General features: G+C 45.7%; 1 protein-coding gene across 7 annotated transcripts in view; it reads right to left on the bottom strand.

Moving 5' to 3' along the window:
* ASAP1 (ArfGAP with SH3 domain, ankyrin repeat and PH domain 1) overlaps nt 1–22,546 on the bottom strand; it is a 353,659-nt gene that overhangs the window by 268,447 nt on the left and 62,666 nt on the right. For all 7 annotated transcript variants that reach the window (XR_013447676.1, XR_013447675.1, XM_078072001.1 and 4 more), the window contains exon 3: nt 9,232–9,358. Coding sequence is in view for 5 of the 7 variants with exons in the window: in XM_078072001.1 (XP_077928127.1) it covers nt 9,232–9,358 (127 nt within the window). In the remaining 2 variants the exon portion in view is untranslated. The remainder of the gene's footprint in view (nt 1–9,231; nt 9,359–22,546) is intronic.

The raw sequence follows: 22,546 nt of genomic DNA, 5'->3' as shown, positions 1-22,546 counted from the left end.
CTTCCCGGTTTCGCTGGATGCCAGGCATGTAGCTGTCTTACCTTCCCCACTGGTTCTCTTGATAACCCTGTGAGGTGCTGTGGTCTCCATTTTGCTCTCACACCAATGAAGGATGAAGACAGTGGGGCTAGAAGATCCAGATCCTAGTCCCAGTTTTGCAGTGTGATCTGGGTGTACAAAAAGGGAGCTTCCCTATCCTCTTAACTCTTCTCTGAGGATCACTATCATACCCAGTCCTTGACGAAGGCTCAGACTCACCCATCACGTAACCCCAGAAACCTAGCCAAAGCTGACTGGACTAGTGGTGGTATCCTGACCCAAGCTGGACCAGTCCAATCCTTCCAGATATGTGAATCAGCTACAGAGACTCAGCTGGGGGGGGGGGGGTGGGCAATGGAGCGAGGGGGCAGGTAGGGCCTGGGCTGCCATCTCCTGCCATCTTCCCAGAAGAGAATCTCCACATTTCCTACCATTCTTGCCCCTCATGTTCCAGGAAACAGCCCCATGAGTCCTTAAAGCAAGTCCTCATTGTGCTTGAACTAGCTGTATTTTGTTTTGTTGGGGGGGGAGGTGAAATCTGTTACTTACAATGCAGAGCCTAACTTCATCATCCCTAGAAAAGAGGAGTTGAACCAGATGGTCTCTAAAGGCCTTTTCCAGCTCTGTGCAATTTATTTTATAATACAGTCATCAGGTCAGGTGCTATGCTGGGCACTGGGGACATGGCCATCCTTGCTCTCGCCCCTGAGCATAATGCTACAGAAATACAAGGTATCCAAGCTGTATTAATAACAAAAGGGCTTGGAAGAGCTTCTGTTCTCCATCCAAAGCACATGGGGCAGTTAAAGGGATGATCTAGCTTGACTTAGCCAACTCTGCTTTCTTTAGCAGTTGGTACCAAAATGCAGTTGCTGGTGCATGAAGTCTGGTTTTGTTTTTCTAGCTTCTGGGAGGCTGAATTGGGTGCTGTCTTATCAGAGGGACATATATTCCAGTTCTCTGGGGAAAATTACACCATAGCCACAGCATTAAAATTCAGTTCTTACGTAAGTGACCACAAACAGCACCATGACACAGGGCCACTCCGAATGGGCTCTGGGCTGGAAGAACCTATTGTGACCTCTCAGATTCCGCTAAGACCAAGTGGGGTGAAGTGCCTCCAGATCTGACCAAACCCCTGCCTCACAAATAATTAGAACTCATCTTACTGACACTGAAAAGAAGCTAGGAGACACACTGAAATGTAAATCCAAGGATAAGTCCTTTTCACTTTAAGGTGCCTGCCTCCAAACCAAAATAGAATTCCTTGTGGTCTCGGAGCTTCAAGCTGTAATCAGGAAAGCATACAACACAGCTGCCACGCTCTGTCCCACTCAGAGCCAAGGCATAAATGCTTCCCCCCGCACCTCCCCACAAATGACCGGAATCAAATACCTGCATTTATTATGTAACAGAGAAAGTGGCTCCTTACCCCAAAGCCCCAGCAAAAACCAAATGGGACAGCACTGTCGTGGCTTTGACACACCAGTGGAGGCAAAAGAGGGGGCGGGGGCAGAAAGAATCGGCAGGCGCAAAGGAAGCACGCACAGTGGGGCTGCACCAGAGTACAGCCCGTCAGGCTGGCCTGGGTCAGCGGAGGCAGCACTGGTCAGCGGTTCCCTGACTCCAGAGGAGCCCCACCAAAAGCTGCGTACAGAGTAAAACTGAGCTGTCAGTCTGCTCCAGATGAAACTGGCTTTGACCATGCGCCCCAATGATGCAAGTGTTAGTGTTCCCCCAGTCCTCCCTCCAGTCCCATCTGCACTTCCACCATCCAGTTCCTCGGAGGCACACAGCGGGCTCCGTCATCTGACCTCTTCATCACCCACCGTCCTGAAGAGTCGACCAAGTCTTGTCCTCTCAGCTACACATTCAAGGGTCTACTCCAATAATAATGAACAGCAACGGCACGAGGATAGTAAGCATAGTTATTTCTAGAGCACTTACCATGGCAGGCACTATCCTAAGAGGGAGGTATGATCCCCATGAGGGAACTGAGACACAGTAAGGTTCGGAAACTTGCCTGACAAAGACTCCAAGATAACAGGGCTGCAGTTAACCCAGGTAAGGGAACCCAAGCTACTGGCTCACAGGGGAGAGAACTCTGCCCATCTCCCTATCAAGGAATGCCTCTCACCTCTTTCCCCCCCACCCCACAAAAGGAAGGCTGACTCATCTGACTGGTCAGACGCTGACATTCATCAGGCCACATTTTACCAGTAATGAAGTCATGTGATTAGTACCTCGAGTGTCCTATCTCCTTTAACACTCAAATCAATGCCATTTTTTTTTTATCAAATGAGGAAACCGAGGCTCAGACGCAAAGTGGTCTCTAGCCTATCACTTACTCATGTTTAACTACTACATGTGGGAATGGCTCAGGCCAATGTCTGGCTCTAGCCCCCAAATGACTAGGTTACATAAATGGAAACCACCTCTCTTGAGGCTCCCTTGACTTGCAGACATAAAGGCAAAAGTCTGGGTAGTGTTTGAACATCCAGGACCACGATGCTTCTGATGAAAGCCTCCTAACTTAGCATCAGGGGAGGCTGCTGTGGCCGCACAGCGTACCTCCTGAGACCAAAATTTACACCAGCAGACTGGCTAGCAAGACCAGGTTCCTAAATTCAGGTTTACTCTCCTCTCCTCTGATCCGGAAGCAAGTTTTAGAGAGAAATCCACCACCGTGTACAAATAGCCTCCATAGCCATTTTGGAGAGCACAGTGCAGAGAGCATGGGCTGGAAGTTGAGAGAGACCTGAATTCAAATCTCTGCCCGATTTTGTTCCCACCCTCGGCTTCAGTCTCCACAACAGGGTGAAACTAGGTCTACGTGGGTCCTCATCTCTCCTGAGCTCTCTCCCATGGGGATACACAACTCGAAGGTTCTTCTAGCAAACCAATCACAGGAATGAGATCATATTTGATTTTCCAACTACAGGAATCTCTAACAGGCAATCCGAGGACCTGATCAGCAGAATATAATCAGTGCTACACCACTGAGCTGATATATTTCGACCAAAACCAAAGACAGTTGGCATGAGAGGTATGCCGAACCACGTTATTAAGGCGTCTATTAATTTTTATGAAATACTGCAAGTGATTATTAGACTCCCATCACCACTTTCATGGGCCCCTCAGAGATCAGGCTCTTAGGCTGGGAAGCACCCGACTAGACTTTCTCCAAGCTCCATTAGACTCCGATGTCTAGTGATTCCCAGCACCCAGCACAAAGGCAGGGCTATGGACAACCAGGAGGCCAGAGGCAGACAGCCAGAGTCCTGCAGCAACCCCAACCAAGAGCAGTGATTCTTTGGCCAGGGCTGTGGGCAGCTCGCAGGCAAAGACAGGCTGGTCAACAGTCCCAGACTAAGTATGCCAGGGGAGAGCAGGAAGCCATTGGGCCTTTTCCACTTCTGCTGAGCCCAGGGAGGACTGCTGGCAGCACCGTTTCTAACTACAAACAGCAGAAATTCCGAGAGCCATCCAACAAGAGGTCTTTGAAGAACAGAGAAAAGGAGCTGTCTTTGTCTTTCCCTTTCTTCTCTACCCCAAACTCTTTACCTCTGGCACTAGAAATCAAGTATGGATAAGAAAAATCAGTAGATATCATTTTTACGGGCCCTGAAAGAAAAAAACAAAATTAAACAAAAAACGAGCGGACAGGAAGCACAAAAGATGGTGAAATACAGAAGAAACAAAGGATTTTAGATCCAGAGATCCTGCGTTACGCTGGTCAAGTAATTTACCTCTCTGAGCCTTAATTTATTCACATGTAAAAGAATGATAAGGACGCTACCACAAAGGCATTTTATTAGATAGCACATATAGAAAATATTTTTTAAATCCTAAATATGTATATAAATGGCAAACAGCATTAGCTTGGAATACCCGGCTAACAGTTGGAGCCCGTTTTAGAAAAAACATGAGTTCTGGTACGTAAAGGAAATTTCCTTCTCTCATTGCTTCTGTAGGCAAATAAACATATTCTTCATTCACTGACCTTTGCTGCTTATGTCCAGAGAAAACTCACTCTCAATACCTCTGAACTGGATCAAAGGTTGGACCACAGAGCACGAATTCTGTGTAAGATAGCAGCATCAAGGGGAGACTTACCTTTTGTTGTTTTATCTTCAAGAGGTTAGGGACAAAGAAAGCATATTATTTTGACCTCAAACAATGCATAAAACTAACCCTGTTTTTATCGAAACTCTGCCTGAGATTTACTTTTAAGACCATAACCAACTTTAGCATCTGCTACATAAACTAGCACTTGCTGCTTAGTTTATCGGCTTTCAAAATTTAAGAGAAGTAATGCGATTGCATTCTAGAACACTTGGAGCTGATGAATGAGATCAGACTTTAGCCCTATGTATGAGATTCCACAGGTAACACTGGAGAACCTAAAACCATTTATCAAAGATTAATGACCTCTTGTCATCAGCATAGAAGATGATGCCCAAATGAACATGAGTAAAAATTAAAAACTTGGAGGGTGAAGAAACACATAAAGATGAAGTCTGACTAGCATGCACAGGGATGTTACAGAAATGGGATTCATGCCCAAATCTACTACTTACTATGTGTGTGCCCTTGCGCGAAAGATTCAACTGTGGGAAGATGGGTCAAACATAATAATAGGGCACATGTAAGCATTAAATAATAGTAGGCACGGGGCTTGCACATTGTAGGAACACTAATAACTGGTAACTATAAGTCACTACGAAAGAGGAATGGATCTGCATTCCACACCTTCATTCGTTTCTTCGTTCTTCAAACATTTCTATGGCCTCAGGAAGGACTAAGCACATCATGTGTATATGTTAAAACAAGTGAACTTCTAATGCAAGACCCACACTTCAATGAGAGCTCCCTTGAGAAAACTTTTACACGGTGCACTTCTTATTGGCAGGGTTGATCACCTTAGTATCCCCAGGGCCTAACACACTGCTGGGCACTGGACAATTTGTATACTGATTGGATGGTAATTTGAGTGATTCACCTTGCATTATTGGGGTGAATGTCCTAATATCATTTCCCCCACCTGCAAACTGCCCCTTTCTACCCTGTTAAGAATGACAGCCCTATTTACCTCTTTCTCAAACACCGTTACTTCCTCCATAACACAATCCAGACAACAACTCCAATACCTCAGCTACACTTAGCAAAATGACTTGTACCTAGCAGGTGCTCCCCAAAAATGCTATGAGTGAATGCTATTCCTAGATTATGCCCAAATAAGTTCCCACACCTGAATCTGAAAAACCATATCCAAAGTCTTTGAAAGCACAGGAAAAAAAATAAGAAATGTATTTAAGTATTACTATTAAGAACTCCCTGGAATGTGAACACGAAGAAAAAATAAGCCACTTAGGAACTTAGGCACCTCTGTTTCATGAGATCAAAATCAGAAGGTACAATGAAAAGTGAAGCCTCTTACATTCTCTACAAAGCCACTGAAATACATCTTTGTAGACATTTAGAACATCTGTTTTATGTTTTAATTGCTTAAGGATTTCCTAACTCCACTGACTTACTAGCCATGCGACCTTGGGGACCAATCACTTCATCTCTCTAGGCCTCAATTTTCTTCTCTGTAAAATGGAGATAACAACTGTCCCTTCTCCATAAAGCTCACATGAGGCTTAAATGTGATCATGCGTGCCATGTGCCTACAACAGGCCTGGCACAGAGCAGTTGTTCAATAAATGGGCAAGATATGCCTCCTCCATCATCACAAAAAGATAAAGTGCTGACCCAATATTAAATAACCAAGCACACCTTCATTTATCATATCGACTCTCCCTTTCACCAAGTACAAAGTATTGACCAGTCTAAGCCTTTAAGTGGAAAGTCTCTCCTATAGTCTCCCTGCACAGAGGTCCTGGAATGCCTGCTTCCCTTCCTTTCTCAGCAAAACTCTGTCTTCTCCCAGTCTCCTAGTCATTTCCTCATAATTTCCAAATGGTCACGAGTAAAATGGCACACGTCAGTGTGCTCTGCTGAATAAGCAAAACACTGCCTTTTTGCATGGAAAACACTCAGACATCAGGATGAAACCCGGGCAGCTAATCCATTCCTGCCTCCCAAAGGCAGCCACTCATTATGTGACAGCCTAACCGTAACTCCCACAGTCTTGTGGGACCCTCTGCCCCCAAAGGTGAAACCCAGAAGCAAACTCTTTTGCCTTTTTTTTGACACATTTCTGACCCATTTCCTACAGTGTGCATCACAGAGAGATTTAAACAAAAGCACCAACATCTGCAAAGCAGTCTTTGCCAACGGGACATACCAAAAGGGGGAGTGTGGGTTAACTTAGGGTTCCAAGGTTGGAGAGCTACAGCTTTTTAGTTGAGACTTCTATAGGTTGATTAGGAACCCAAAGGCGGGGGGAAAAAAAAAATTTGTAAGTAAACAGGAAGGCATTTAATAACTGGCACTAGAAAACAATTTTTTTTGTTTTTTTTGTTTTTTAGAAAACGATTTTTTAAAAAGAATTCCAAGCTGCCCAAATGAATTCCTATTCCTGAGTTTCCAAATCACCAAAAAAGTACCCAAAAGTCCTATTCCTAAGAATAACCACAAAGCAACACAAACGGCACTCTTAAAGTTTCCAAGTATCTCACTTGTGAAGCATACGCCAACAAGATTTTGTGGTTTGCCCCAAAACTTTTTCTTACATTTTGAGGGCAATAACCTTAAGCCCATATTTTTTTAAGAACTGAATTCTGATCCACTTAAGATATTTATAACAATGTGCCCCTTCCATATATGCAAACTTAGGGGGAAAAAATAAAAATTAAACTTGGTGGTTACCTATCAATAAGAAACGAACAGGTATATTTCACATTTATGCAAGAGGCCATCATTCATGAGTCCAACTTTATGGCCTATGATTCAAGAGTTAAAGATGCAGATTAGGGCAATGACTCCTTGACCAGTACTACACTGAAGTTCAGAAAAACACTTACAAAATTATTGTGTCATTCTGACTGAAACATTTACTGTAATGTTTTTGAGAGCATAAATATTATCAACATACTCTAACATGACACTTTCACACTTCTAGCCTGACTCTGATTCCTCCTCAAATTCGTAAGTGACCACATTTGTATTATGATTGGATCTATTTTTCAACCTAACCCTGCAGAATAGTATTCCTTATTTAAAAATATATATATATATATCTGTTGCATTCACGTTTAAATTTAGTTACCTCAACCTAAGATTAAGAGCAGCTGCACATAATTAACATTAACCCTATCCTCTCCTGTTGCTGCAAAATATGGGCATATAACCCTACAAACAGCATTATCAGCTACTTACCCTTATCATACCCCACACAAACAGAATATAGTAATACTATCTAAATGGGCAGAAAGGGAAAGTTAAAATAACTGACAGCTCTATTAGCAGGCACTGAAGAACTTATCTAGAAGGAAAATAACCACTCAGTCTAATCAATGTCACATCCTTCAGGAGGTATATACAATTCGTACACAAAAAGCGTGCAAAATGCTCCTTTATCAGCATGTTCCAATTTATCACTATTAAGTGAAGGACAGATCCATCATAAGGTTGAATGCCTGGCAACTCCGAGTATTCCCAGACACTGAATGTCAGGCTAAAGCAACCGAATGACAGGTCACAAAGACAACCCCCCCACCCTGCAAAAATCCATTTAACTCTGGCTTTCAAACAAACTTAGCTGACATTTCTCCAAATGAATTTCAAAATTCAGTTCAATAACCCAACGTTAACTTCACAGAGAACTCTAGAAGCATCCTCAACTGGCATAAAATGTTCAGACTAATTCACTGCACCAGGCGGGCAAGATAGGACCCAGCATGAAAAGAAATTTCTCCCCTCCTAAAATTTAGGACCTCAGGCTTCAGAGTACCAATTCTGCCTGTAACCGGGCCTGAACAGTGAGGAGCAAAGCTTGTACCAAGAGCAGTTTCCCACAAAAGCCCAGCTTCTCAGTATTACAGAGAGCTGGCTGTGGTGAGCTTATATCAGAAAGAGCTCCCAAAACCTCAAATAAACCAACCACAGGATAATCCACTCCAGGAAAACGATCTGCCTTCCTAAGTTCCCCCAATGCTGTCTTTTTCAGTTGAAATAGGCTTGGCTTGTTTGGAGGGGAGTGGTGCTTTATGGCACTTAGAGATGGTGCAGAGTTCCAAGGCAAATGTCCTATTTTTATTGAGGTTCAGAGGCTTTTGCAGCTCTTGGGCTTGTGGGTTCCTCCTTACCTACCCACTCTGCCCTATCACTAATTCACTTAAATTGTAAAGGAAATCGCTCTGCCCTTGGCCCTGCCCAGGACACCCACAATGCCTCTCTGGAGGGTCTAGATAAGGGGAGCTGCTCTTCTGCAGTCTCAGGCCCCCCTTTCTCCCGTTCTGGCCAGCTCTTCCCAGCAGCCTCAGGTCTCCCGTCACAGCTTAGGAGTGCCCTGCGGGCAAGTCCTGCTGGCGCAGCAGCCTCAGCAGAACCAAAACCCTCGGGTGCAGGGAGCCGGGTGGGGACCTGTCTGCACAGATCTCTCTTTCCACTCGGGGTTTAGGCACTGGAGACTGGATGGGGAAGAATCCTGGGGTGGAAGCAATCCCAGGCTGAGTCTCCTCTCATCCCTTCGGGGTTTTATCTGGGGGCCCTTGCCTATGCAACTAAGCCTGCCTGGCACAGCCGGGCTACCAAGAGCGCCAGTCACTGACCATCTCCCAGTCCCTTGCTGGTGACCTTGGCCACGCTGCTTCGCCTCCCTCACCCTCTGGGGCCTGACACCACTTACTTTGCGGGTTATGACAGGGTCAGAAGGATGTGGAAAGAGCCCAGCAGACTGTACTGCACCCACGAAGGGTCCAAGATAGGGAGAGGACTTCCCTCTTCTTTTTCCTAGCGGTGTCAGGAGCTCGCTCAATCCTCTCCCCACCTCCAGCCCCGGGGGAGTCAGCGCCCTGGCAAATGGGGCAAGGGGCTGCACATCTTAAGTCCCCTCTTCACCTGGGAACGGGAAGGGGGGGGGATCCCCAAGGGGGTGTGGCTGCCCCAGCCCCTGACACCCTTTTCCTCCCCGCTCAGAAATGCAGACAATTCAACTGCGAGGCAGCGGCTGCGAGCGAGGGCATCGAGGCGTCCCGGCGAACGGGCCGGGGTCCCCGGTGGGGCGCGCCGGCCCCGACCTACCTCCTCCAGCAGCGTGACGGTGTTCCTGCAGTTGTGCAGCCGCGTGGTGAAGCTGGACGTGGTGGGCGAGTTGTAGTCCTCGGTGGTCTCGGTGATGAACTCGGAGACGGAGATCTGGTCCGGCATCCTGCCGGGGGGGCGAGACACAAGCGGGGGCGGGGAGTGAGTCACGGCGCAGGCTCCCGGGGCCGCGGGCCGCCCGGTGGCTCATGAACGCCCCGCGCAGGCTGCCACCCGGCGCCCGGCCTGGCGCGGCTCCCGTCCCCGGCGGCGGCGGGAGAGAGAGCGGGCGGAGCGGGCGGCGGCAGCAGCGCTCGGCGCGGGGCCCTTCAAACTCCGAGCCGCGCGCGGGGCAGAGGGCTCTCGGGGAACCGCCTCCCTGTGCTCATGCCGGCGGCGGGGGAGGGGGCTCGGAGCTATGCGGGGGCTCGGGTCGGCCGGCACTGCCTCCTGAGAACGCTCTGACAGGCGGCGGCGAGGACACCGACAGACTGAGCGCACACTCCCGCGGGCGGGCAGGCTGGCGGCGGGCAGGCGGCGCTCCCGCTACAGTCACGGGGACAAACAAGGAAGTGCTCTGCGCACGCGCCGCCGCCCGCCCCGCCCCGCCCCAGCCGCCCGCGCCCCGCCCCCGGCGACCGCCACCGCCCCGCCTCCGCTTGCGCACCGCCCCCGCCCCCGCCCCCGCGCCGCCTCCCGGGCCGCGTTCCGATGCGGGCGTTCGGGTGGGGGCCGCAAGGCTTGCGGGGCTCCGGAAGCTCGCGTCCCGGCGCCGCCCCCGGAGCGGTTACTTCAGCGAGCTCGTTACGCCTGCTTTCTGCGAGAAGAGGGACCAAAAAAAGTTATGCGCGTTCTTTTTTAGTCCCGAGTGGGTGCAGGAAGCGAGGCCTGGAGAGCCGCCTCCTGCTGCGAAGGCCGCGGGCAGAGCGAAGGGGGCGCGGGCTCAGGGGCGGCCTCGGGGCCCGGAGTGTGGAGCGGCCTGGGCCTCTCCCCCCCCCCCCGCCCCCCGCTTCCAGCCGCGCGCTCGCTTGGCTCCCGCCCTCGGTCCCGGTGCAGGGCGCTCACCGTCCTTGGAAGGCTAGTTCTGTGCAGTTCGCTTAGGTTGCTAAAATGCTAAGACAAATGAAAGGATTTTTGCTTTTTTTTTTTTTTTTTTACAATTTTCTAATCTTCCATTTGCACTGTGAGTTTTTTTTAACCCGCAGGACACACGAGGGTCAGGAGTGCAAAAGGCATTTCCGGGGGTTCAAATGGTGTACAATGCTCAGCAGATGCCAAATTTCAGCGGAGAAAGTACCAACAGATTGCTCATTCCTTGGTCCTAGCAGATGGCTATTTTAACTAGCTCACTCGACTTAGTCCAAAGAATCCATGTAATTTCTCACCACTGATTAGGGATAAAATTGCTTTTAAAAAGAAAAGAAGAAGAAAGCTAGGCCCTTGGGCAGGTTCCCAGGATCCCTGTAATTGAAGCCAATAGGAGCAGTCTTATAAACTCATCTCCAAATGCACCGCATTAGGGCGGAAGGCTGGCCCTGTGGCCTCCCCCTAGAATTGAGTTCCTGCCATCTGGTGTGGTTAAGTGTCCATTCCCTAGTCCTTACCCACGACAATGGAGTGCCCCAAGGCAGGGACAAGGCCCCAAGGCACAGAGAAGTAGCAAGTGCTGGTCAAATGAAAATGCATCACCCCACTGTCAGCAAATATTTACTAAGGGCCTACTACTTGCCCTGGAGATTCAGTAATGACAATGTCCCAGCTCTCAGGAGCTTCCCTTCTAGTGGGGAATCGGACAACCAACAAATCATGTGATATAACGTGGAGTACATATAAAGTAAGAAAGTGATGGAGGGGGACACCTGGGTGGCTCAGGCGGTTGAATGGCTGCCTTCAGCTCAGGTCATGATCCCAGAGTCCTAGGATCCAGCCGGACATCGGGCTCTCTGCTCAGTGGGGAGCTGCTTCTCCCTCTGCCTCTCTCACCTGCTCGTGCTCTCTCGCTCTCAAATAATTAAAATCTTAAAAAAAAGTGATAGAGGTGCCACAGTATAAGGAATGTTCAGAGAAGCCCTCTCCGACAGGTGACATCTTGAGCAGAAAAGACAATAAGAGATTGAGTCCCAGAGACATCCTGTCGGCTATGGGATCTTGGCCTTCAGTTGCCTCACATAAGATGAACCAACCCCATGAGATGTTAAATAATAATGGATGAGAAAGTACTTTGTGCACAGGAAAGCCATTATGAAATGAGTTCAGGGAGTTTTGTCTACCTGTGCTGGCCCTACGAAACCTGAACTGTGCCTCAAGCAAAGCACTCATCAAGGTCGGGTAGGCAAGGGTTTCAGCTAGCTATAGGAAGAAATTCATAAGGCAGCGTATGTGAATAAAGATTTTTCTCTGGCAAAGTAAAGGGTTGAGAAATGAACCTTGAGGGGCATTCTAAAAAATAAGTAAATAAACAGGCACTCGCTTTCTCTTCATGAGCACTTTAAAAGTTTGGTTTGCGGGGGGCGCCTGGATGGCTTAGTTGGTTAAGCACCTGACTCTTGGTTTGGGCTCAAGCCATGATCTCATGGGTTGTGAGAGCCCTTCTTTGGGCTCCACACTCAGTGGGGAGATTGAAGCTTGAAGATTCTCTCCTCCTGCCCCGCCCCCAATCCTCTCTCAAATAAATAAATAAATCTAAAAAAAGCCAAGTTTGGTTTGGGACACACCAAAGTTGAGGTTCTGGGGAGTTAGCCAGATGGCAACAGCAGGCAGCTGAAGACCAGCACCTGGAGGTCACTTGCTTGTGTGCAGTGGTTGACAGAAAATGAGCTTTTGGAGTATGAACCACTCAGAAGAAAATCTTACCTCTTTTTCCACATACTAACCAAGTCATCCTGCATCTGACAAGTTCTGTGACTTGGAGCATTATGGCTCTTACCAGCTTGGGCTAATTAAGCTCTGTGACCTCAGTAACCCTGTGCTTCCCTGTGGAGCAGTTGAGCATAACACACAGTACTAAGACTTCCATTCACTCCAAGAAGGACACCCTCTAGGCTGGAAATCAGTTTTGACTTTGATTTTGTACTTATTCTATTCTCCTCTGTGTTGCAAGTCATCTAATGCCTGTCACCTCATTGGGTTGGCCGTACCTTCCATCCTGTATGTATGACATATATAAACACTTGATAAATAGGAGCTATTATTAAAAGCCTAGAGTCAGTGAATAATTGCCTCAGTTCCCAGAGCCCTGGATTCCCGAGCTTTCTCTCCTAATAACTGACGTTCTCACCTTGGGCCTTAGTGCCATCACTTGTAAAATAAAGGGGTGGGTGTGCCAAAATGACCACACAGATCCCTCCCAGCTGAAGCCAAGTCTGTGCATACCCCCAACTCTACAACGCAAGAAATAAAGTTTATTACGAGAAGCTAAGCTAGCTGCAATGGTAAACAGCCGGGGATTTCTTTCATGACGCAATTCACCGGAGAGCTCAAAATGCTGCCATCAATTGTTTCAGTTTCTCTTGGAGATTATGTTATACTGCTCCTCCTCCCCATCTCCTCTGGCCAGGAGAGGAATATGTGAACAATGAGATATTGTACCCCGGTAAGTACATACCTCCTCAGACTGTCTGCAATTAGAATTTCAAAGGTTCACACTTCTACCCACAATTTCTGGGGTTCATGGGCCATAATCCTCTTTAAATTTGAAACCATGTCCCAGTGCAAGCCATGTGTACCTCTCATTTTCTCAAATAGCCTGAAAACCATTCCTGGATATCTCAAAGTGAATAGAGTCTAATGTAGGCAAAACTTAAAACGCTGGATTTCTTTGTGTGGAGCTGCTCGGAAATCTACATCATCCTTTGCAGAGCCAGAAAACACACACCCATACATACACTTGTATGTGCCCGGCTTTGAATGAAGTATGCATCATCTTTCTTGTTATCATCATCCCCATCAAGGCAGTTAAGCACCCTCACACTCCTCATGCAGTTTCTTACTCTGAGCGCGGCCGACTGGGGTAAGACAGGAGTCCTTGTAGCATGCTTTAAATAAGAAGAGTGGTGGCTTATTCTCATGAACAGCGATGGCACTACTGACCCCATTGTCATCAGGGAATTGGCAGACTTCTATTTCCAAGTGTAGGCTTCACTCCAGCCCACCTACCTAACAACCAAGGGGTTGCATTTGCAAGATGGCCAACAATGTACCAGGGAAAGGAGAGTGGGGTGGGGAGTTTGGGGTGCTCTATGGGAGCGAGATCAACAGCACCAGCCAGCATCCCAACCTGATGGGACGAAACTTACAGCATTCTTCAAAAGCTCCCAGTGCCTTCATGAGACAGGGGCAATAAGGTGGGAAGAGAATATGCTTTATGTTATGTGAACTGGGGTTGGAATCTCTATTCTGTTGATTATCAGCCTTGTCTTCTCATCTGCAAAGTTAGCGCAATAATAAAACTACAATACAGGTTGTTAGGGGAAATAAACCAAGGGGATGTGGATAAAGAGGTTGACGCATAGTGAATACTCAACCAATGTTAGTTCCCTTTGAACTTGCTTTTTATGTGAAGCATGACTATAAATACACCTCTTTTCATTCCAGGACTCAGATATATCTCTAAATTAGTCACCTGGAGGAGGAAAAAAGAGGAGGGGGGGTGCATGGCAATTCCCACAGTATGAGATCTCAGATTTGGGAATCTTTTTCAGAGACCTAGGTTATTCTTGTAAGCATCCTTTGTGAGGTCAAATCCATGAGTGATAGTTTTGGACTTTGGAAGTAAATAACCAGTATCTAGAGTCCAATAGAATGAATACTAATCAGGATCAGAAATGAGTTAAGGTCATAAAATAAAAGCCTCATTTTCACGGAACACAGTCCTATAAAGAAGGACATTCAAAGCAAGGCAACTTCTAGAGGATAGAACAGGGCATTTATTTTGCAGGAGCATGAGTTATAAGCTGCATGAATTTCATTTGAGTTTACTTAGTTTTCAGGAATTTATTTATTTTACAGGAGCATGAGTTCTAGCTAAGACAGACTTGGGCTCACATCTCTGCCGCGTAGCAGCTATAAGACCTTGTTGAAGTAATTCACTTTCCTGGGTCTCAGTTTTCACATCTGAAAAATGGGAGCAATGATAGTAACTCTGTTAGTGCTCTGAGCATTCAATGAACTAGATCACATAAAGTGCTTATCAAGATCTGAGATAGCACAGTAGACAATACTTTTCAGATAATACGGGAATATTGAAAACCTTATCTGGAGATATAAATTCTGATATTCCTTCCAAAAAAAAAAGAAAGAAAAGAAAAGAAACAGAGACCTGCTATGTACCAGATACTTTGCTAAGTGAATAGAATTAGAATTTTGGACACACATACCCCTCTTTTTATTTATTTATTTATTTATTTATTTATTTATTTATTTATTTGAGAGAGATAGAGGTGAGTGGAGGGAGGGGCAAAGGGAGAGAGAGAATTTTAAGCAGACTCCCCGCTGAGAGCAGAGGCCAGATGCTGGACAGACATGGGGCTCCATCCCAGGACCCTGAGATCACAACCTGAGCCAAAATCAAGAGTCAGATGTTTAACCTACTGAGCCACCCAGGCACACCCCCCACCCCACATATCCTTCTTTAAACTTCATGACAGCTTTATAAAGTAAGTATAATTATCCCAGATTAACCGGACAGAGACCTGAGGCTACGGAGGTACAGAATCCCACTGACTGAGCTCCTGTCCTGGGCCAGGCGCTACACTAGTGGTTAGGGATGCAGCCTCTGAATTCATTCATACAACAGTCTTGATGTGGGAGTAAATAATGGAAACTGAGACACGAGGAAATCTCACTGCAAGTTAAGATCCCTGAGCCTGGCAGACTACATGCAAGGCTTTCGCCACCGCCTGCAAAATCGGTCTCTTGCCTCTACCCTTGCACAGCGCTACTCTGTTCGATATTTCTCCCAACCCAGGCAACCAAAGAAAGTATTCTTATTTCCTTATTTTACCTGATAACTTATGAATTCGTTTTCTATCATTTTAATGAAGCGCTAGAAGAGAGGAAAGCACTGCAGGGGGGCGGGGGGCAGGAGGAGGGAGGGATGCATTTGATTGCCTGTGTTTTACTGCTAGGCTCCTGTTGCCATATTCTCCCTAAGCTAAATAAAGACTGCTTTTGTCATGTGCCTTGTATGAGTGCTTCCCAAGTACACTCATGTAATTTCATGCAATGAAAAAATAAATAAATAAAAAGCCTATTCTAGTCCCAAATGTACTTAATTTAAATACTCCAAGTAAACCGCTCGAGTGTTCCTCAGGAAGTAAAGAGGAGAACATGGTTTATTTGGAGACCAAAAAACTACTCTCTTCCACCTCCCTGCTCCCTGACTGTTCCTTCTGATGGAGAGAAGAAAAGAGTCAGGTAGAGTGCTGGAACCTGAAGACTCACAGTATACATATCAACTGAATGAACTCAGGCATAGATTTCTGTCTGTCCTGTGAAATTAGATCAACTAACAATTGCTGTGCTTCTTATATGCCCGGCGCTCTTCTGCGTCACTGCTGGCGTGACCTCACTAAATCCTCGCAGCAACCCTATAAAGCAGGCACGGGTATTCTCCCCATTTTACACAAGGGGGAAACCTGAAGCCTAGAGGTCACCTTGGCAAGTAGTGGAGCAAGACTGACCAGTCTGATGTCACAGTCCATGTAATTAGCCACCTTGCACCCCAAGCTCATCCAAGACAGTGGGTTGGTAGCCCCAAGATAATTTTCTTTCACACAGAGTCTATGGGTTATCTTTTTTCCTGCGGACCTCATTACAAACCCAACTCAAATGCAAGCTTAACTGGTCTGGAGAGTACCCCCCTTGCCCATCTCTCCAGCTGAGACTAATCTTCCCGTGGATGCTTGCAAGATAGCTTTTCTCACTCTGCATAAGCAATGGAGGATGCTGGCACCACGCAAAGGGACTTCAGACTCGCTACACGTGGAGAGACAGAACCTTCCCAGTGACAAGCGGCTCGGTGGGTGGCAGGGCTCAGCTCAGAACTCAGATCTTCCTACTGATTTTCCTGCACTACAAAATTCCCAGACTGTCAATCCCTGAGGGCACTGGGGGACTGAATCTATCTTTCTCTGTATCACCTACATCCCCGAGGTTCCTGGAGGCCCAGGCTTGGTATTTTCCAAGCAGCATATCCTGAAATCTCCTAAGGAGCCTTGTGCGATACCATACTTTCTGCTGAGAGAACTCAGAGACACGCACAAGCCGCTCAAGGTCGACGGTTAATCAGTGGAGAACTACTGTTCACAGCCAGTCTGAATGTGAACCCTGCAGGCTTCTCCCCACAGAAGGTACTGTCTAGTACAGGCCCCCTGGGGGCCCCCAATAAATGTGCTTTAGATTGAACCAGCTCCCTTTTATGAACTACATCATTTCTACTATGAATAAAACAACCTCCAGTGAAGAAAAATCATGGTGTTATATGGGATTCCTAAAAACTTGCCATCTACAGGAGTGAGCGATTTTAAATCTTAGTTTATTTCTGAAAAAGAAACATTAGCCTGAAAAATGAGAAGAACTTATAGAACATCCAGGTTTCTTTTCTTTTCTTTTGACAAATATGTTTTGTTTTCCATTTAGACTTCATCATACTCATGCCCACTTCTGTGCTATCTCAAGACTGAGAACATGCCTCTTTTATGACCCTTTTCCATGGCACCATTTTTCAAATATTTCTGTTCCTCCAACAAGACTGTGAGCTCCTTGAGAGCAGGGGATTTTCCATTCACTATGACAATCCCAGAGCCCTAGATGCTTGAGAGATGTTCACTGAATAAGTGAAGAGAAGAATGAATGAATGGGCATTCACAGGGACGGGGTGTGGGAGGAATCCTGGTTCTCGGAGTCGCTTTCATCATTCATCACAGACTATAGAGCCAGTTCCCTGGAAGGGAGTTCCCCCACATTCCCTGTGGGGGACCAGGGCCAGATCCCAGGTATCCTGGTTCCCAAGGGTCTCCCTGCTCCTCCACCTTTTCCAGTTACATTTCAAAGAAGGGATTAAAGACCGTGTCTCCAGAAAAATACCTGAAACCCCCCTGTAAGAAGAGCCTCTGCTCACCCTTGCATCACAGTATCGAGGAATGCTTATAGACATCTGCCTACTATTTAAAAACTGTAATATATAAAATCTAGCACAAGGTCAGTAAACGGACACCCCTAATTTTGAGCAAGAAGATTGTGAGTACACCACAGAACCCAAGTGGTACTCCTCCTTCGGTTTTTATTCTCTTGTCTCTTTTCTTTCCTTCTCTCCAAAGCCAGGTGAACTGGGGAGCTCAAGGGCAATCAATGTTAGCAGATGGGCCTTCTACCTCCTCCCATCCTATCCTCCCTTCCTTAAGAGCCCCTTTGTAAGAGTTAAGAAGTCATACATGCATGATCTAGATTCGGATGACCCGAGTTCAAGTCCCCACTCTGCCACTTCACAGGGAATGTTAACCTTAGGCAAAGTATTTAATGTCAATTTCTTCACTTTTAAAAGGAGGATAATGAGAAGACCTTTCTCTCATAAGGTTTTTGAGGTATAACCAAGATAATCCTTGCAAGGAGCTTAGCACAGTGTCTGGTGTATAGAAAATGATCAATAAATGTTAGCTACAAATATCACCATTTGTATTCTAAAAAGGTCCTATGCTAGACACCTTGGGAGTCAAGAAGATACACAAGACAGCCCCTGTCCTCCTAAGTAGGCATAGACACAAGTTTTCAGCACAACTGATGAAATGTTCAAAGAATTCAAACAAAAATAAATATGGATTTCAAATATGTGACCTATGAATATAAAGTCCAAAAAAAAAAAAAAAGAAAAGAAAAAAGAAAAGTCATTTCATGTATGGCTAGCTCTCTGATTTGTCCAAAGCCCAGTTAGACCTATTTTTATGAGCACTTTTCAAAGCTGCTGATCATCTGAAACACCACTCAAGAAGAAAACTTTGATAAATGACAGCTCTTTATGACTTTGGCATTGAGAAGGAACATGGAATGCCAGGGAGGCCGGCTCCTTTTCCAGAGCCAAATCGTTTTCACCTCCTTTGGCCTCCTTTTCCCTGTAGTTAAAACCAGGAGCCTGGGGCAGAAGCTCTCGGATCCTAGGACAATAACATCCTATAATTTGATGAATTCTTTTTTGACATCAGTGTTACAACCAACCCCAAACACCACAAGGCCGCCCGCCCTGTCTTCAGAGCCACCTGCAAGCCAAGAACAGTCTAGAGGTCATCAATTCTGGGTTGGGGGTCCCTTGTTAGAGGCACCCTATATTATGTGAATCTATCACAGTATCCAGTTGTTGCTTTTCAAAAGTATGATTTCACCTGCAAGGTATTTAAACCCACATAACAATGAGCTGTATTATAACAGAATTTTTTCCTAATTATGTCAAATGTAGGGCATCGCTCTATTTGAAAAAGGAAAATTGCCCACCCACTGCAGAGCTTTCTTCTGAGCATATGCTCTTTGGTTAGCATCTTTCTCAAATGCGAACATTCCACATCACACTAGGGGTTCTAATTAAAAAAAAAAAAAAACAACACAACAACAACCCTCTACGGTTGCTAGCAAACCTTCTGACAGACACATCTAGCTTCTCTTCCCTGCTTTTTATTTTACTTTTTGTTTTTGAAAAATTAGTCATACTGCTCTGGCTGTAGAGATTTAGAGGTTATTATACAAACTACTTTATAAAATTGCTCTGTTTAAGTGGACTGCTGATTGGATCTGGAGATGATTACTTTCAATATCTTCCATTTTTATTTTACGAGCAAACTGATTTTTTTCCTAGTGTCTGCCTTTGGGAATTAACTTTCATTTACCCCCAACTAATTTCAGCATCCTGAATTTAGCAGTTCAGACAGACCTTGTAGGACATTGGCTATATTTTCTGTCTGCCCTACATATCCCCTTCTTTTAGGAACTACCCCCTTCCTGACTCCACGTGATTCTCCAGAGACTGTCAACCACATGTCTCCGCGTGCCCAACCAGAGGGCTGGGCCCTGGCTCTCTACCCAGAGTATCCCAGACTCCTGACAGCAGCACCGACGGGTATTCCCAACAATAGGCAATAAACTCCAGCAAGGCCAATCGGGGAGATTTACGGAGGGCTGATATGGGTGCTGGGGGGTAAAGAGCGATATGCTCTAGCTCAAAGGACTTAGTAAGCCTTCAGCTACTGGTGACCATCTTTGCTACACATGACAGAACATGCTTAAGAATGATGCAAACCGAAAGACAGCAAGAACTGCAGGGAGGGCAGCAGAGAGGGACAGAGAGAGTCCTGGTGACGTCACTGGAATCACTGGCTCTGCATAATCTACACCATGCCCAATGCCAGTCCAGCCCTGGAAGTTCCCAGGTATGTAAGCAACTATACTTCTTTTTTAGCAGAAGCTGGTCTGAGATGGGTTGGTACCAATAAAACTAGAAGAGCTCTGGCTAATCTTTTCCTGGGTTCTGGTACCATCTTCATTGTTAGTAGATGTGTTCTCTTGGACAAGCAATTCACTGCCTCAGAGCCTCAGCTTCCTCTCTGTAAAATGGGGATAACAGTATCCACCTCAAAGGATTGTCATAAAGAGTAAATCAGAGGGGCGCCTGGATGGCTCAGCTGGTTAAGCAGCTGACTCTGGATTTCGGCTCAGGTCATGATCCTGGGGTCCTGGGATCGAGCCCCAAGTCAAGCCCCATGTCGGGCTCCACACTCAGCGGGGAGTCTGCTTGAGGATTCTCTACCCCTCGGCCCCTCCCCCCACTCTCTAAAATAAATAAATAATTTTTTTTTTTTAAAGAGTAAATTAGATAATACACATAACAGAATGGGAGAAAATATTTGCAAATCATATAATCTGATAAGGGTCTAGTATCCAAAATACATTACCTCTTACAATTCAACAATAAAAAGATAAATAACGGACGCCTCGGTGGCTCAGATGGTTAAGCATCTGCCTTCGGCTCAGGTCATGATCCCAGGGTCCTGGGATCGAGTCCCGCATCGGGCTCCCTACTCAGTGGGGAGCCTGCTTCTCCCTCTGTCTCTCTCTCTCTCTCTCTCTCTGTCTCTTATGAATAAATAAATAAAATCTTAAAAAAAAAAAGATAAATAACTAATTTTTAAAATAGGCAAAGGACTTGAATAGACATTTCTCCAAAGAAGATATAAGCACATGAAGAGATGTTCCATATTATTAATCATGTAGGGAAATGCAAAGCAAAACCACAACGAGACACCACTCACACCCACCTGAATGGCTACAATGAAAAAGATGTAAAATAACAAGTGTTGGAGAGGATGTGGAGAAACTGGAACCTCACACATTGCTGGTGGGAATGTAAAATGATGTAGCAGCTTCGGAAAACAATCCAGTAGTTCCTCAAAAGGTTAAACATTGGGTTCCCATATGACCCAGCAATTCCACTCTTGGGTATTTACCCAAGTGAAATGAAAACACACATCCATGCAAAGACTTGTACATGAATGCTCATAGCAGCAAGACTCGTAGTAGTCAAGCAGTGGGAACAATCCAAATGTCCCTGAATGGATAAACAAAATGTGGTATAGCCATATAATAGAATATTATTCAGTCATCAAAAAGGAATAAAGTCCTGCTATGTGCTACAACAGAGATGAAACTTGAAAACACATGATGCTAGTGAAAGACACAAAAGCCACAAATGATACGATTCTATTTATATGAAACATCCAGAATAAGCAGATGCACAGACACCGAAAGCAGACGGAAAGGTGGTGGCTGGCAGGGGGTGGTGGAAGGGAGGCAGGAGGAGTGACTGCCAACTGATACAGGGTTGCTTTTAGGGAGTGATGAAATGTTTTAGAATTCATGGTGATAGTTACATAACTTGGCGAACACGACTGAACTGTACACCTTAAAAGAGCAAATTTGACATTATGTGAATTATATCTCAATTCTAAAAACCATCACTATGCAGATGCAGGTAGAAGGTACATCTTACTCTCTGTGAATAATAATACTTAAACTGTGTGGTGGTGGATGGTGGCTGCACTTGTGAGCATAGCACAGTGTGCGGAGAAGTTGGGTCACTGTGTTGTACACCTGAAACTAACGTAGCCCTGGGTGTCAACTATATTCAGATTTTTAAAAATTGAAGAAAAAGAATAACAATGATAATGGCTATCATTCAGTATCTCCTATGTACATGGCACTTCACATACTGATTTTGTTTAAACCTGAAAGCAACTCTACAAAGTAGCGGTTACTCTCCTCCTGTTCAATGGAAGTGGTCCCACACACTGGTGAGTGGAGGAGCTAAGATCAAATACAAGTCCATCTGATTTCCAAGTATAAGCGCTTTCCACTACACTACACTCTTTGTACAAATAGTAATTGGAATGGCTGGCATGTGGCAGGGACTACTGGTTATGTATGTCTCCTCTATCTGGTCTCCCTTTCTTCAGTAACCATTTGATTCAGGGCAGTAATGTGTTCAGCCAAAAGACTCATCTTCCAGCCTCAACTACAGCTGGTATGGCTGTGTACCTAAGTCTAGCCACTGAGATGTAAGCTGACGTGCTATGTAGGATTTTTGAGGAAGTACCTTAAAAAGAGCTAATTCGGCTAGAGGAGGAATCCTGTTGCCCTTCCCCTCTTCCTCCATCCTGCTGCCTGTAGTGAGGATGTGATGGCTGACACTCCAGCAACCATTTTGGAACATGAGGTAATATGAAGGATGGCGCAACCAGAGATGGAAAACAGCTTGGGTCTCTGATAACCACAGAGGCACCATCTGGCTTTGGGCTAGCTCTAGACCTCTTTAGTCTGACAGACAGAAGGAAAAAACCCTAATTGCTAATGTTATTTGGATTTTTGTTTATATGCAGTTGGAATCTAATCTTAAACATGAGCCCATGAACATGCTGAACCAACTAAGAATGTATAAAAATAGCTCATCTCAGAAGTGATCAAATTAGAAGTATTCTACCAGAGTCATTTTCCCCACCTTGTCCTCTTTTAGATTCTATATTCAGAGGCGTAGAGATTCTATTGAATTATTCCGAAGACAATCACTATGGCCTACTTTATGGAGTTATAGAATCATTAAAAAGACTGGTCTCAATTTACAGAGTACAGGCATTACATATTATAAGACCTTAAATTTCATCTCAGGAATTGCTTCAGAAATACAGCCACAGAGGAGCCAACAGGCTCCCACAAAGTGGATTTCTGAAGAAGCAAATTTATTTACACAACCTTTGCACAATTTGGTTAAGAGAGAAGAGAC

The sequence above is a fragment of the Halichoerus grypus genome, chromosome 5 (assembly GCF_964656455.1).
Source record: "Halichoerus grypus chromosome 5, mHalGry1.hap1.1, whole genome shotgun sequence".
Lineage (NCBI taxonomy): Eukaryota > Metazoa > Chordata > Mammalia > Carnivora > Phocidae > Halichoerus > Halichoerus grypus.
This window is presented reverse-complemented; position numbering and strand designations above follow the sequence as displayed.